General features: G+C 39.1%; 1 protein-coding gene across 3 annotated transcripts in view; it reads right to left on the bottom strand.

Moving 5' to 3' along the window:
• The window catches only part of NKAIN3 (sodium/potassium transporting ATPase interacting 3), a 731,862-nt gene that overhangs the window by 31,421 nt on the left and 685,712 nt on the right, over positions 1-14,729 (bottom strand). Inside the window, exon 7 of one of the 3 annotated variants that reach the window (XM_015454769.4) lies at positions 964-6,280. The exons of 1 other annotated variant lie outside the window; for it this stretch is intronic. In XM_015454769.4, coding sequence (XP_015310255.1) covers positions 6,227-6,280 — 54 coding nt within the window. In that variant the 3' untranslated portion in view covers positions 964-6,226. Of the gene's footprint in view, positions 1-963; positions 6,281-14,729 lie in introns of those variants that run through there. One more of the 3 variants, XM_015454770.4, reaches the window with a different exon arrangement.

Here is a 14,729-nt window from a genome sequence, read left to right as displayed (position 1 = left end):
TGCCAGGTTCAAACAACCCTCCCATTTCAGCCTCCCAAGTAGCTGGGACTACAAGCACTCACCACCACACCTGGCTAATTTTTGTATTTTTTATAGATATGGGGTTTTGCTATGTTGCTCACGTTGGTCTCGAACTTGTGAGTTCAAGTGATCTGCATGCCTTGGCTTTCCAAATTGCTGGAATTACAGGCATAAGCCATCATGTCCAGCAAAGCTCTTAATTTTTAGTTAAGCATAAAGTCATTAAGAATAAAGACTATAATACCCAGCTTTCTTTGCAGCAAAGTTGGGGGTGGACCAAGTTTTGGCTAATGAGATGTAAGCAGAAGTAGTGTGTGTACTTCTGAGGCATATCCTTAAAGGAAAGAAACACTCCTTTTGTTCCTTTTCCACCTCCAAGGTCAGAATATAAAACCAATGGCTGACGCTTCAGCAGACATTTTGAGTCATGTTATGGTCTTGAAAATGGTGGCCACAGAGGATGAAGCAACAAGAGAGGAGTCTCAGTCCTTGTCTCTAGGGAAATCACATCCAGCTCTTTGCTGACTCTCTCTAGAATTTTGAAATAAAAAGAGAAAAATATCTCTTATTGAATCCATCGTCATTTTTCATTTTCTGTCACTTGTAGGTAAGCCTAATCCTAACTAATATAGACTAAGTTGTCTGCCAAAGGAAATTCTATGAGAAGAAATGGATAGATTATTGGTTTCTTCAAACTGTTTCTTAATAACTCTGAAGAGGAAAGGAAAAACATGCCTTACATGGAAAATGATTCAATGTTTTTAGTCAATCAAAGAAACAAGGACCAAATTCTGAGTTAAGAATTGACATTGTTCAAATCCCAGTTAGGTGACTTTCAACTTTGGATTCTTCCTTCCTGTCTCCCTGTCCATTCCCTTTCTTTTTCTTTCTCTTCCTCACCTTCTCTCCATTTCCCTCTCCCTTCCTTTCTACCTTCTATTCTTTTCTTCTTTTTACTTAACTTAGCACTCAAGTTTAAACTACAGTATATTTTGGATTCTTTAAATATTTCAGTTTTTAAAAATGTTTAGCATTTAACATGATTCTTACCCTTTGTATGAATGCAAGTTCAAGAAAGATGATATATTATTTTGCTTGCCACCACATTTTTCTACAAATACTAATATTTAAGAAGCTGTATCCACCTTCAAGAAGTGGCCTTTTTCTTTTAGTCTTCAATAAGAAGCTAAGCTCTTTAAGATGAAAAAGAGACACTACCTATAACTTTAGAATTTTTTGATAATTCCATTTTTTTGCGAATTCTTTATTGCTAAATACATTCTTCTAATAATTAAAACATATCTATTTCTTCTTCTTCTCTCTCTCTCTCTCTTTTTAGAGACAGGCTCTTGCTCTATTGCCTAGGCTGGAGTGTAGTAGTGCACTCACTGCAGCCTCTAATTCCTGGGCTCAAGTAATCTTCCCTCAGTCCCTAAAGTGGCTGGGATCATAGGTACGTGCCACCACACTTGGCTAATTTAAAGTTTTTTTAGGTATTTATTGTTGTTGTTGTTTGTTTGTTTTTGTAGAGATAGGGTTTCACTATTTTGCCCAAGCTGGTCTTGAACTCCTGGCGTCAAATAATCTTCTCACCTCAACTTCCCAAAGCTTTGGGATTATAGGCATGGGCCACTGTGTCTGGTCATCTGTTCCCTTTCTAAATTGCTCACTATGTAGTTATATGAGGAGTACTTTCCGCTCTCAGTTCACTTTTGGGCATAATATCCTTAAGTTGTGGGCCTGTTTATCACAAATATTTCAACATGGTTCTTAGAGACTTCAACAGATCTTCTATCAAACAAATGTTACAGATAACTTTTAAATTAGATGGAAGTAAAACCCAGGCATTCAAGTTGCTATAGTTTTAAAAGAACAATTATTTATATTTTTCCTACTTAATTCAGCTATACCTGGAAAGAACGTATCTTGGGCAAAAATGTCAAGTTAGAACATTTGCATTCTAATCAACTATGAAATTTATCCTAGTTACATATTAAAGTGACTCAGAAAGACTAAGCGAGATTTGCTTAAAAAATAATTAGCCAGAATAGACCACATTTGGGGACCCCATTCGTTTTTAAATTAAGTAAGAAATGAAGATTTGTTTATTCTCGGCAAGATTCCTTTTTAATTTGCAAAGATTGAAAAGAGAAATTTTGGGTTTTGCTTCTCAATTTAGAAACGAGTCATGATGGTTTTCCTCAGATTTGCAATGCACATTTTAGCTGGTTTTAATGAAGACAAATTCTTCTCAATCAGAGTTTCCCATTCATTAAGTGAGACAGATGGCAGCCTTGGCATATATTTTGTTAGAGCCAGCCTCTTGAAGCTGGCTGCCTCCCTTATTTCGGTCTATAGGAATAGCAGTGCTTATTTTTCTGAAGGAAAAATCAAAGAAGTCAGTATTTTGCTAGGGCAAATTGTCGAGTTGTCTTCAAAACAAATGAGCCAACCACCTCCCAGATTTGAAGTGGTGAGAAAGTGTATTTTCATTTTTTTTCATTTGAGGGACACGTACCCTTACTTTATGTGGCAGGTGGAAGGCTAAGATACTTGGGGATATACACATTTAGAGATTTTCCTAAGAGATGTTTGAGATTTCTCTGATGTGTGCTGTTCCACACCCCAAGACATTTTGTGTCTTTTGGTAATTCTCTAACCTTCCCTATAACTCCCTTGCTTAGATTTTGCTGGCTTTGAAACATGACCAGAAGCTCAAATAAAGAAAAAGTAAGCTGGAAAGGATCCCAACTTCCCGCGGTGCTGCATGAGGTCAGCAGAAGACACTTAAGAAAGGATGCATCATTCACACAAGATAGAAGGCACAACCTGGGGAAGGGCTGGCCAAGGTTTACAAGACTCAGTGCTAAGGTGGCTCCAGGAGGAAAAACACAGGCTTTAAATGTTCACTTCTCCATTCCAGTCAGCACTAGAGGCTAAAGAGCAGTGGATGTCCTATCTTCAGTTTTGCCAGGGCCACTTCTGAGGAGAGCTATTGAATCTAGAACTACACCATCTCTTAAGATAGTTAAGATTCTGACCAATGAATACAAGCTAAGGGGTGCATTCATTTTCCCTTACTCTGATCAGACACACAATTGCATATGGAGAAGCTGAGATTTGGCAAGAACACACAGTGCGTGTAGTGACCACGTCTTTGCTGAAAACCCTAATGGATATGCACAATGCAGAGTGTATTCTCTAAGACTGGAGGCAAAAGCAAGAACTGCAAATGCTCATTTCTATGGAACAGTAACTGTGACAGTACTGCATTGGAATTACCCAGATTAATGGATAATTGCCGAGTATTACTGTACAACTCTGCACTTCTATTTTTCCCTTTGTCTTACAGAAGCATAGCCCCCAAAGAGTAGCCAGGAAGATGAGAGGCAGGGAGAAGAAAAGAGAGAAGAGGAGGTGGCAGATCAATCTAACTTGTTTCTGATGAGTGGCAAATATCCAGAATGTTAGGACAATCTTTATGGACTGCTGAGGTTGGGGATTGAAACAGTTATAACTTCATATTTAAGTCAAGAAAGATTAAAAATGAAAACATATATACCATATTAAATAGCTGCCTATATTGCATATTAATAGACAAATCACTAATGTAAGGATTTTCTCCTCAAAGCTGTTTTCTGCACTTAGACAAAGTTCAGATTCTGCAATGCCTACCAGAAGTATGTACAAATTCATGTGAAGATAAAATAGAAACAAAATTTAGTATGGTTCTATTTTGTGAAATGTTAACCATGTTTTACTTGCATGTGTATGTGTGGGCGTAATTAAGTGATAGTTTAAAATATTTCAATACTCACTTTATCCTTATGTTTTACTGATCCTCTACAGTTTTGATGTTTTATCAGCTTTTTCAATAATTGTAACAATACTAAAAATAATTATTGGCATTAGTTTTGGAATTTGAATATAAAAGTTACTTTTAAATTAAAGCATTTTTTAAGTTTATTTCCAATCATTTAAACTTGGGCAACATTTTCCCAGCTGCTTTTTAAAAAACAGAGTTTGTTGTTTCCGTCGGCTCTTCATAGTGCTTGAGTGGAAAGCAAGAGCTCCAGACAGGGTACAGGGGAGTGTTTTGACATTATTAATAATAATCACCTCCTTTAATTGTGGAGTGCTTCACCGTGTACTGAGATTTTTTTTTTTTAAAATTTTCATTAAATTCTCACCTCACCTTTGGGAGGTAGGGATCATAGTTCCATTTTATAGATGAGGAAAACTGTAGTGCCGAGATGTCAAACACTGTCCAAGAACACGGTGGTGGATAGGACCCAAACCCCAACTTTTGCTCCCATGTTCTCTGTTCACTGGCTATGGCTCTTGACACTGTGTACAGATACAGGCTCTGGACAAGTTCACCAAATCCCTTAGGCTTCAGCCCCCTCATCTGCAGAACAGTGGCTTAGATTCCACCATCTTCAAAGTCCCTGCCAGCTTTTCTTTATTTGACTTTGTATGTATTAAGTAGAATACAAAGTGATGGGAGTTTGTGGGTACCAGTGGATTAAAGGGGTATAATCTGGAGGCTAGTGAGTAAATTAGGTCTCCAAATGGCTCACCATGGTTGTGATGAGCTTGGAGGAATGAAGGCAAATTTTGTCACATTAAACTCTGATTCTTAACAGAGTCTCATGAAACCTACAGGCTCCAAAAGAAGAACAAGAAGAAAAGAAGACTTTTACACACATACAAACATTTGTAACAGTTTTAGGTGGTTAATAGACTGACTTCTTAGAGATGCACGGGCTGAGTTAACAACCACATATTCGCAGCTTTCTGGCCTACAGGGAGCTTCACTGTGGTTGTCACACGAAGTGAGCAAAACTTATTTTCATATAAAAAATAGTGATTGAGAAGTGTGGGCAAAAGTGATGTGAAAAGAGTATATATTTTATATTTAGAAGAGATCAAATTATCAGTGATGATGAAAATTAGTACAGTGGTTGTCTGTGAGAATGTAGGCATTGCCTGAAAGAGGGCATAAGGAAATTTTCTAAAGTGACGGAAATGTTCTGCATTTTGATTGAGGCCTTGGTTACATGGATATGTACATTTTTCAAAACTAATCAAATCATACCATTAATAATTGTGCATTTTACCATATGTAAATTTTGTGCCAGTTAAAAAAACACAACTGTGATGCATTTTCAAGACACTCTTTTTTTCCCACCGATAATTGCTTCCCATATCATTTTCTTGGTTTTTGGGAAGGGGTAGGAGAAAGAAAAGCTGATGTTGCTAAAACGTGAATTCTCCTTTAGAAGCATTTATAAAGAATACCACAGTAGTTTCATGCTTCTTTTGAATATCCTAAGAGCAAAGTTCCTGACTGCAGGTCTATGTTTGTGATTTCTGTCCCCCAAGCTGTGTGAGCTGTATGTTTAGGACTGACAGCAGTGTCAGGAATGGAATAATGACCAGAAAATATGGACCTCAGAGATACCCATATTCCCTCCAAAGGGGAAAGGGGCTCTGCTAATCCTTTATTCTTCCATGTGCCCACAGTATGTATATATATGTGTGTGTGTATACATCAGGAAAAACAAGATATGCACAAGTCTGAAAATTTAGATTGCCATAATATTGTTCTGGGTTTTAAGACGTCAAGAACAAAGGACTCCATGTTTTGTTTTATGGCATTGAAAAAATTACCCATATTCAATTCAAAAGCTGAATCCATTATTTGTACCCATTTATCAGCTGTCACAGGGTCTACCTTGGTGGCTGATAACCAAAGGTAATGTCTGCTAAAACAAATTCATCAGGCCTGCAATAACTTCAACAGTCAGCAGTGCTGACTTAATATCTCCACAGCACACACTGAGATTTCTCTTAGAATTGACTGTAGAAGGTTTTCACAGATTTGATTTTTCATTTTGCATGCCTCACATTAAATATTGTTAAAAATTTAAAACCAAATTCTGTTTTTTCTTTTTTCTTTTCTTTTTTTTTTTTTTTTTTTTTTTTTTTTACAATTTACAAGTGTTCATATAAGAAGGAAACGACTAAAAAATTACCCACCGAAGCACCTAGAACTCATCTAGAGAACAATGCTAATAATACAAAGGCTGTGACCAAAAAACTCCATGATTCGTGGGAAAGCCAGGAAGCACAGTCCAGCCTCTGGAAGGAATGTGAGGCGGGTCGGATCCACCGAGGTGCGCAGTCAATGGTCCTTTGCTCCCTAAGTCAAGTTCAGCAGCCGCATTTCTGGTTCAATGTCATTACTTATTTCGACCTAAAACAGAAAATACGAATTGCTTTCAAGAACTTCAAAGCTGACAGCTCAATATCTTTTATATTCATCCAGGTCTTTTGAAATGCAAAATAGCTCCTGGGTGCACCTGGTGCTGTCTGACTGTAGCAATAAGAAAGTTAGAAACTTGGGCCTTCCGCTTTTCAGATTAGGGCATGGTAATCGGGCGTCATCATCAGAGTGCTGGATGATTTCCTGGGAGAGAAGTGCCAACCACACAGTAATTGTTGTGTGATGTGGAGTAGTCGCTATTGCTTTTCTTAAGAGTAAAGATAACAGGGTAATGTTGTGTCCCCAAACTATGAGATATTTGCATAGCCTGTTCTTTCTACAGTATGCTGGTGGTTAAGTGCTCAAGATCATCCTGCTCTTGCTTTCATGACACCCAACCAATGACTCATGTTTCTTACACACATCCCATCCTGTGATGGCTCCTTTTATGTGTCAGCATGGCCAGGCCATGTTGTCCAGATGTTTGGTAAAACTTCAGTTTACCTCTCAGTGTAAAGGTTTATTTTTTATTTTTTAATTTTTTTTATTTTAAAAAGAGATTAACATGTAAATCAGTAGACTTTGAGTAAAGCAGATAGCCCTCTGTAATGTGGGTGGGCCTCATGTAATCTGTGTAAGGCCTTAAGAGAAAAGACTGAGGTCTCTTGTGGAAGAAGAAAGTCTGCCTCCAGACTGTCTTTGGACTTGAGCTGCATCTCTTCCTTGGGCCTCCAGTCTGCCAGCCCCCAGATGCAGGCATGTGCGGACACACACACACACACACACACACACACACACACACAGACACACACTCTACTGGTTCTGTTTCTCTGGAGAACCCTGACTCATACAGATCCCCATCTCCAATCATTGTTGTCTCCACACTTTTGAAAACGACTCTGCTTATTCTATCCTAAGCAGTAAGCCTTTGAAATGTTAGGGCATCATCTTCTGCATCTTTGCACAATGTCAACCTTAACACAGTATCTACTGCGTAGTTGATACTTCATAAACATCTGTTGAACACTTTTGCTCTCACAGTTTCTCTCCTGTGAAAAGTCTTAGCTAATCCAAACCCTACTCACCTTTGAAGGTTTGGCTGAAATTTCTTCTCCACTGCAAAGACTTCCACTTCTCCCTCAGCCATTTTGCTTTCTCATCCTGCTAAGAGCAACTCTCAGGCTATCAGCTCTTCCCTATGTACAGCTAGTGGCATCCAGGCCTCATGATTAATTTCTTCACCCGGGCATGCAAGTTTTCTTCCTTCAACTAAATTGTAAGCATCATTCCAACAGACTGTGTTTCACACTCTCTTCATAACCACATCTAGCAACTCCTTTTCCTCTACTTCAGTTTGATGACTTTATGCGTTGGAGTGAACTCTTCGGTTATAATTTGGAATGGCTGAAAAATTTCCCAACAGTTTTACTTTTTGTTTGCCACTCTTCTCATTGTAGAGCGTGAAGAAAATGACCACAAAATATCCACCCAAGCGCCTAGAACTCCTCTAGAGAACAACTCCCTCCTGCATGCCTCAGGAGTGGGAATCCTCCAGGCCTCTCCCTGTGCCCCATCACATTTCCTCTGCTCATCTATTCTCTACATTCTGAATATCAGTGTCTACCCTTTCTACTCCTTGGCATTTTAACAGGGATTTAAACTAAAAGAGAAAGGGATGGGATTATAATGGTGGAATAGTTTTATGCAATCTTTACATTAGAAGGAATTTTCAGGGTTTATTTTTCCATCCAATACATGAATCTCTTTGAGTGAGGACAAGGCAACAGGAGAAGGTGTTTTTCTTTGTTAGCAGTAATGTCAGTGAGGGTTTGGGGGAACTTCTAGGTACCCATTACATTTATCTTTAACACCAGCTCTGCCTCTGGCTAATATTTTCTGCTTCTGGGCTTTAGCAACATGGATTGGTGAAGCAGTGAAACAGGCTGAGCCTGTTCCTATGATGTCAGGTAGGAATTCTGACAGTGTTACTTCAGGAGCTGGGAAACATGTCTGTGAGGAGTTTTTGCAGAAGACAGTGGGGCAACTCTGAAAGGGGGCATTCAAAGGAAAACCTATTGACAAACCTGTGTTAGGTTTTATTAGCAGACTGACTTTTAAAAAATCAAACAGGGCTGGGCACAGTGGCTCACGCCTGTAACCTCAGCACTTTGGGAGGCCGAGGCTGGTGGATCATCTGAGGTCAGGAGTTTGAGAGCAGCCTGACCAAAATGGTGAAACCTCGTCTCTACTAAAAATACAAAAAATTAGCCAGGTGTGGCAGCAGGCACCTGTAGTTCCAGCTACTAGAGAGGCTGAGGCAGGAGAATCCCTTGAACCCGGGAGGTGGACGTTGCAGCGAGCTGAGGTCATGCCGTTGCACTCCAGCCTGGGCAAAAAGAGTGAAACTCCGTCTCAAAAAAAAAAAAAAAAAAAAAAAAAGAAAAAAACGTCAGACACAAAAGTAGACAGATTAGTGTTATGAATCTCTATGTTATCATCACTCAGCTTCAACTAAAATGAAAGTTATGCTATTAAAGTTTCACCTATCAACTAGCACCCCCATGCCTTTTTTGGCTAGAGTATTTAAAACAAAATCTCACCTATTATGTTCTTTCATTCATATCTCTATGCATTTCTAACTCAGTGATTCTTAACCAATCGACACTTGCCAGTATCTGGAGACAGCAATGGTTGTTGCAGTTTGGTAGGGAATGGTGTTAACATGGCATCTAGGAGGTACAGGCCAAGAATGCTGTTAAGTATCCCACAGTGGCACAGATCCATTGCAAAGAATTACCTCGTCCAGAGTCAAAAGTGTAGAGGTTGAAATAACCTGCTCAATTGGTAAGAATTTCTTTTCTTCTTTTTACCTATTCATTAGCATACCTATCAAAATTGACAAAAATTTCTTAACATCATTTAATATTCAGCCCATAATCACTTTCCCCAATCATCTAGAAATATCTCATTACAATTGGTTTGTTGAAATTATACCTTATATGTCTGGAAGCATCACTATGAAGTGCATATATTTATAATTTTCACTAATAACAAGGTAAATATAAAACTGATTCATTAAAAATCTTTCATAAGAATTCAAAGGATACAGAATTTTGTGAAATGTAGTATTTTTACTTAAGCGTCTTTTTCTTCTTTCTATTTCTACCCCCCAGTGTATTATTTTATAAACCAGTTGATACATAAATAGTTTCTTTGGGGATGATAGATTACTTACACATTTTCTATGTAGTAAACATGTATGTGTATGTGTGTGGGTGTGTATCCAACTATTTGTTGGAGTGATTCCTATGATTGAGAACTGCCTGGGCCAAATTTATGCAAAAATCTACATTTTTGTGTAAACTCCCCATGACTAGGGTAACTTGCCCCAGTATTTGAGAATTCTTCATTTCCTAAAGCTGTACAAACATCAGATATCAGTATTTGTAAGCATCGATAATGTAATTTATAATGAAATTCTTTCTCAGCTATTAATGTTAACCATATTATCTTCATATAGCCTTATAACTCATTTGTGCTATTCCATTTTCCTGTTCCTTTTATTTTCACTTCTCTTGTAATGTTAGTCTCTTAGTACTGATTTCTGAAGAGTTCATTTACAATTAAAGATATTAACATTTTGTCAAGAATTGCAAATATGTTTTTTCTCATTCTTTTTACTGTAGTGTTTTATTTTTTGGTTATACAGAAGTTGTATATTGAAATATAATCTAGATCTGTTTTAAAAAAAGTTTTAAAACCAAGCAAACCACATATACACAATGGTGTTTGACTATTGTGTCTCTTTAAATCAATAACAGTTTTCCTTCCTTTCTTCTTCTTCTTTTTTTTAATTTGCTTTATACTATTTCCCACATGCTAGATTTGGCTGATTGCTTCCTTGTGGTAAGGTTTAATTATTTATATATTTTTATAGTATCAGTCCAAGGTCAGGCTTGACTTTATGGCAAGGCATTTTATAGGTGGTGCTGTGCCCTTCTTATTGTAGCACATCTGGGGACACATGTCTGGTTGTCCCACTTTTTTTTTTTTTTTTTTTGAGATGGAGTCTCACTCTGTCACCTAGGCTGGAGTGCAGTGGCACGATCTTGGCTCACTGAAACCTCTGCCTCCGGGTCCAAGCAGTTCTCCTGCCTTAGCCTCCCGAATAGCTGGGACTACAGTCATGCACCACCACCCCTGGCTAATTTTTTATTTTTTGGTGGAGACAAGGCTTCATCATGTTGCCCAGGCTGGTGTCGAACTCCTGACCTCAAGTGATCTGCCCGCCTCCGCCTCCCAGAGTGCTGGGATTACAGGCGTGAGCCACCACGCCTGGCCTGGTTGTCCTACTTTTAATGATGCTATGATTGATCAATGGGTCTGCATAGAATACTTCAATTTTGGGGATCCATAACATCATTTCCTCTTTCTTTCTCTTTCTCTCTCTCTCTTTTTGCAGATGTTTGTAGATATGTTAGTAGTTACTTAAGGGTAACTGTCCTCAAGGCAGAATGGACTCGAGTGTTTCTTCTGATAGCACTGTAAATGTTTCTTTTTCTATTGCTTTTCTAATCACTTCTGTGTGTGTGTCTGTGTGTGTGTGTATGCTTTTTTCCTGTGTATTGTGTAATCTTTCCTGTATATTGTTTCTTCCCCGAACTTATCATAATATGGGGATTATAAATTTTTTTGATGTCAATATTAAGTGCAAAATATGTGTATTTAACATAAAATTTGGTTTATATCATTGACTTGAATTTTAAAATCAGAGGACACTTTCTCTTGGAAACAGGGTAAAATGACTTTTTATTTGTGTTGTTGATTTTTTTCAGGGGGTGATGGTGGACTATATCTCCACATCACTGCCTAAGTCTATTTTCTTGCCATTGGCATCAATGGCAAATACCCAGAAAACTTCTGAGAAAGCCAGGAATTGATATTCTCCCTGGAGAACACTATTCAGATATGAGCTTTCTGAATTTGGAAAAGGGCTTTATGTGCCTCACAAAGAAGCATGAGAATCAGGTCCACAAATTTTAGGGGCAGAGAGTGAAGTCACAGGTCAAAGGAAACGATCTCTGTTTTCTTTGACATGTAACTGGTCACTGGTCACAGCAAACCCTCTTGCATGTTGCCAGTTGCACTATTGGTGGCATCATTCCATCCTAACAAAGACAGAGGTGCACAAACCGCACACTACAGTGATAAGTCTGAACTGCATAAGCTGTATAAACAGCCATTTCACTGCTACGTGGTCAAATAAGTATACATCAGGATGTGTTCTTAAACTATTCTGTGACATGGTACAACCATTCTTATGATGCATCAAAAAGTTATTAATGTCAGTGACAAGGAGAAAGAGGTCGGAAGCTAGTGAGAACAACGAGCCCTGAGTGCCACTGCACTGGTGCTAAGTAAGGCAGGCACACAGGGAAGCCCATCTCTCCTTTCGGGATAACTAAGAAGGCGCTGAGTGCATTACAGCTGCAGTGCTCTTGAGACAGCCCGGGAGAGTTAATGCCTCACGAAGTCCCTTCCATTTCCAGGGACTGATGGTGAGCCTCAGAGAACAGAGTTCCACCTTTAGTAGTGGAAACAGTGAGACAACCACTGATATGAGCGGATCATAGTCACCTTATAGTCACATGCCGCAGGGGAGAGATGGCAGGCAGAATTTGACATAGCTCAGCGTGCACTCTATCTGGATAAATATAAGATGTGAAGGCTAATCAAGGACAAATGAAAACAGTATAAAGATACAGTGATTCTATTCCTCTTTAGGTGCCTCCAGCTACAGTTTACTAACATATGGCTGGTGATTGTTGGTTTTTAAATCAAGGTTTGAAAGAACATTACTCCACCTTCCCACCAACTCCTACAGACACACACACACACAGACACACACACACACACACCCTGATTTGTCCTACTAGCTGGTGCTTAATGTCGATGCTGTAAATGCAAAATGGCCTGACATCAACTTACATACGGGGGTACTAATGCAAAACAGCTATTCTCAGGAAAGAGCAGAAAGAGGTGACCACCTCCGCATCTGTCCTACAGCCTGATCATCAGAGGTGTGTTTCCTGTGTACCTGGATTGTCAGAGATAGAAAGCAGGCAGTGAAAGTACCCGTGGAGCTGGCTGCAGGGCTACCCTGAAGTAGGGATTAGCTTTGGCTGTCTTCTAGTACTTAGTTGCAATAGCAGCCACTCAATCAGCAGTGGCCACATAGTATGTAGCAATTTTTGTGAAGAAAAATTAGCCTCCAGCAAAGGCAATCAGACAAGTTAAGATACCAAAGAAAAGTCAAGTTTTCATTTGTAAGCCTTAGAAAAAGACTAGCTGAAAGGTATGGGGGAATCTCAGGTCAGCTTTTCTCATCAAGTCTTTCTTAACTGCAGTCATAGGCATCATCCTCATGGAAATTTCTAACATAATCAGATCTAGCTCTACCTTTACTGTAGAAGACAGTTCTGGAATTCCAGCTGCTGTCCTTCTTTGATAAATTGCCTTGCTCTAATTATTTTTATGTGAAGAATTACTGCTACATGGAGCTTAATCTTCCTGGTACCCAGTTGCTAACCATTTGGATGGAAATACACCAGTCATTATTTTGACAAACTTCAATTTAGTTACTGACTATGTTCTCTGAAATTCCATATCTCTTTGATAGCTGCATATGTTTACGCCATGCTATTTTTCTTCCCGAGGGGTAAATCTGCTTCTGTTAACCCTCTTCTCCTGGTGTTACTGCTGCCCCTACTGTAAGCTGATGTGTAGGTGTCCTCTTCAAAGCCACTGCTGACCACTGGGCTCTGCGTTCTTACAATAAGAGCAGTCTTTACTCTTTCCTTTCATGGGTGGTGCTTTCAGTGTAGATCCTGGTAGAGACTCCATGGCAATTATGGTGGGACTTACACCTCCCCTGCTGGCAGTTGTGATAAGATATTGAATCCCAGCACAGATTACTCCTGACCTGTGTGTCACATGTCCACAGGCCAGACCCAGATAACCAACACCGAAAGCATCTCGATAGCTTTAGGCATAATGGTGGAGCCATGGCTGTTGCAGGTCTCTTAGGGTCCTCACCGAGAGCTGTCAAGACACCTGTTCTGCTTAAGCCTCTGCTTCCTGTCCGTTCACTCACTTTATACGAGAACTATGGCAAACATCAGATTAGGGGGTCATGGGCTTCAACTTTGTCTTCTCTAGAATGGCCAAGCGAATCAGCCTCCATGCTGGGGATACCTGTTTTCTTCTGCTGCTTTTTTTCCTCTTAAAGACTTAATATTTTAAGAGCAGTTTTAGGTTCACAGCAAAATTGAGAGGAAGGTACAGAGATTTCCCAAATGGTCCCTGCCCCTGTCCCTGCCCTTGCACAGCCTCCTCCATTATCAGCAATCCCTACCAGTGTGTTACATGTGTCACAACTGATGAACCTACATTGATATAGTCACATGAAGCCTATTGTTTACATTAGGATTCACCCTTGGTATTGTACATTCCATGGGTTTGGACAAATGTATGCTGAAATATGTCCATCATTCCAATGTCATACAGAGTAGTCCGACTGTTCTAAAAATCCTCTGTGCTTTGCCTATTCATGTCTGCCATCCCGCAGCCCTTCATCTGTTTACTGTCTCCATAGTTTTGCCTCTCCCAAAATGCCATATAGTTGGAATTATATAGTATGTAGCCTTTTCAGTTTGACTTCTTTCATTTCATAACATGCATTTAAAGCTCCTCCATGTCATTTCATGATACCGTAGCTCATTTCTTTTTAGCACTAAATAATCCATGGTATGGATGTCCCAGAGTTCATCTGTTCACCTGAGGAGGACATCTTTGTTCTTTATCAAGTTTTGGCAATTATGAATAAAGCTGCTATAAATATCCATGGGTAGGTTTTTGTGTGAACCAAACTTTTTAGCTTCTTTGGGTAAATACCAAGGAGCTTGATTGCTAGATCTTACCATAAAAGTATACTTAGTTTTGTAAGAAACTGCCAAAGTATCTTCCAATGTAGTTATATTTACTCTGCTTTTGATAAATTCTGTGTCATCTTTTCAAAGTAGCTCAATTGTTATTTCTCCGGGAAGCCTTTCCTGCCAAGAGAGAGTTAACTATTCCCCCTCCCACATAAAATTTCCTTGGAGATATATATTGTTTTGCACCTACCTTTTCTATGTACATCTCCCCTCCTAGATTATTGGCTCCTACAGGTCAAATCTCAAGTATTATTTATCTTTATATCTCTAGCACTTAGGATGTGCCTGGCGTGCATAGTGTAGGTAATCAATCAGTGATTGTAAAGTGAATTAAACTGATTGATGTAATCAGTGGGCTTTTTAAGCTTGTTATCATTACTTTAAAAAGGAAGAAACAAAACATGAAAGACCAAATGCATCTGTGAACCACCTTACCCCTATCCCAA

Source organism: Macaca fascicularis, chromosome 8 (assembly GCF_037993035.2).
Source record: "Macaca fascicularis isolate 582-1 chromosome 8, T2T-MFA8v1.1".
In the NCBI taxonomy this organism is placed as follows: Eukaryota; Metazoa; Chordata; class Mammalia; order Primates; family Cercopithecidae; genus Macaca; species Macaca fascicularis.
Note: the sequence above shows the minus strand (reverse complement) of the source record. Positions and strands in the feature narration are given on the sequence as shown.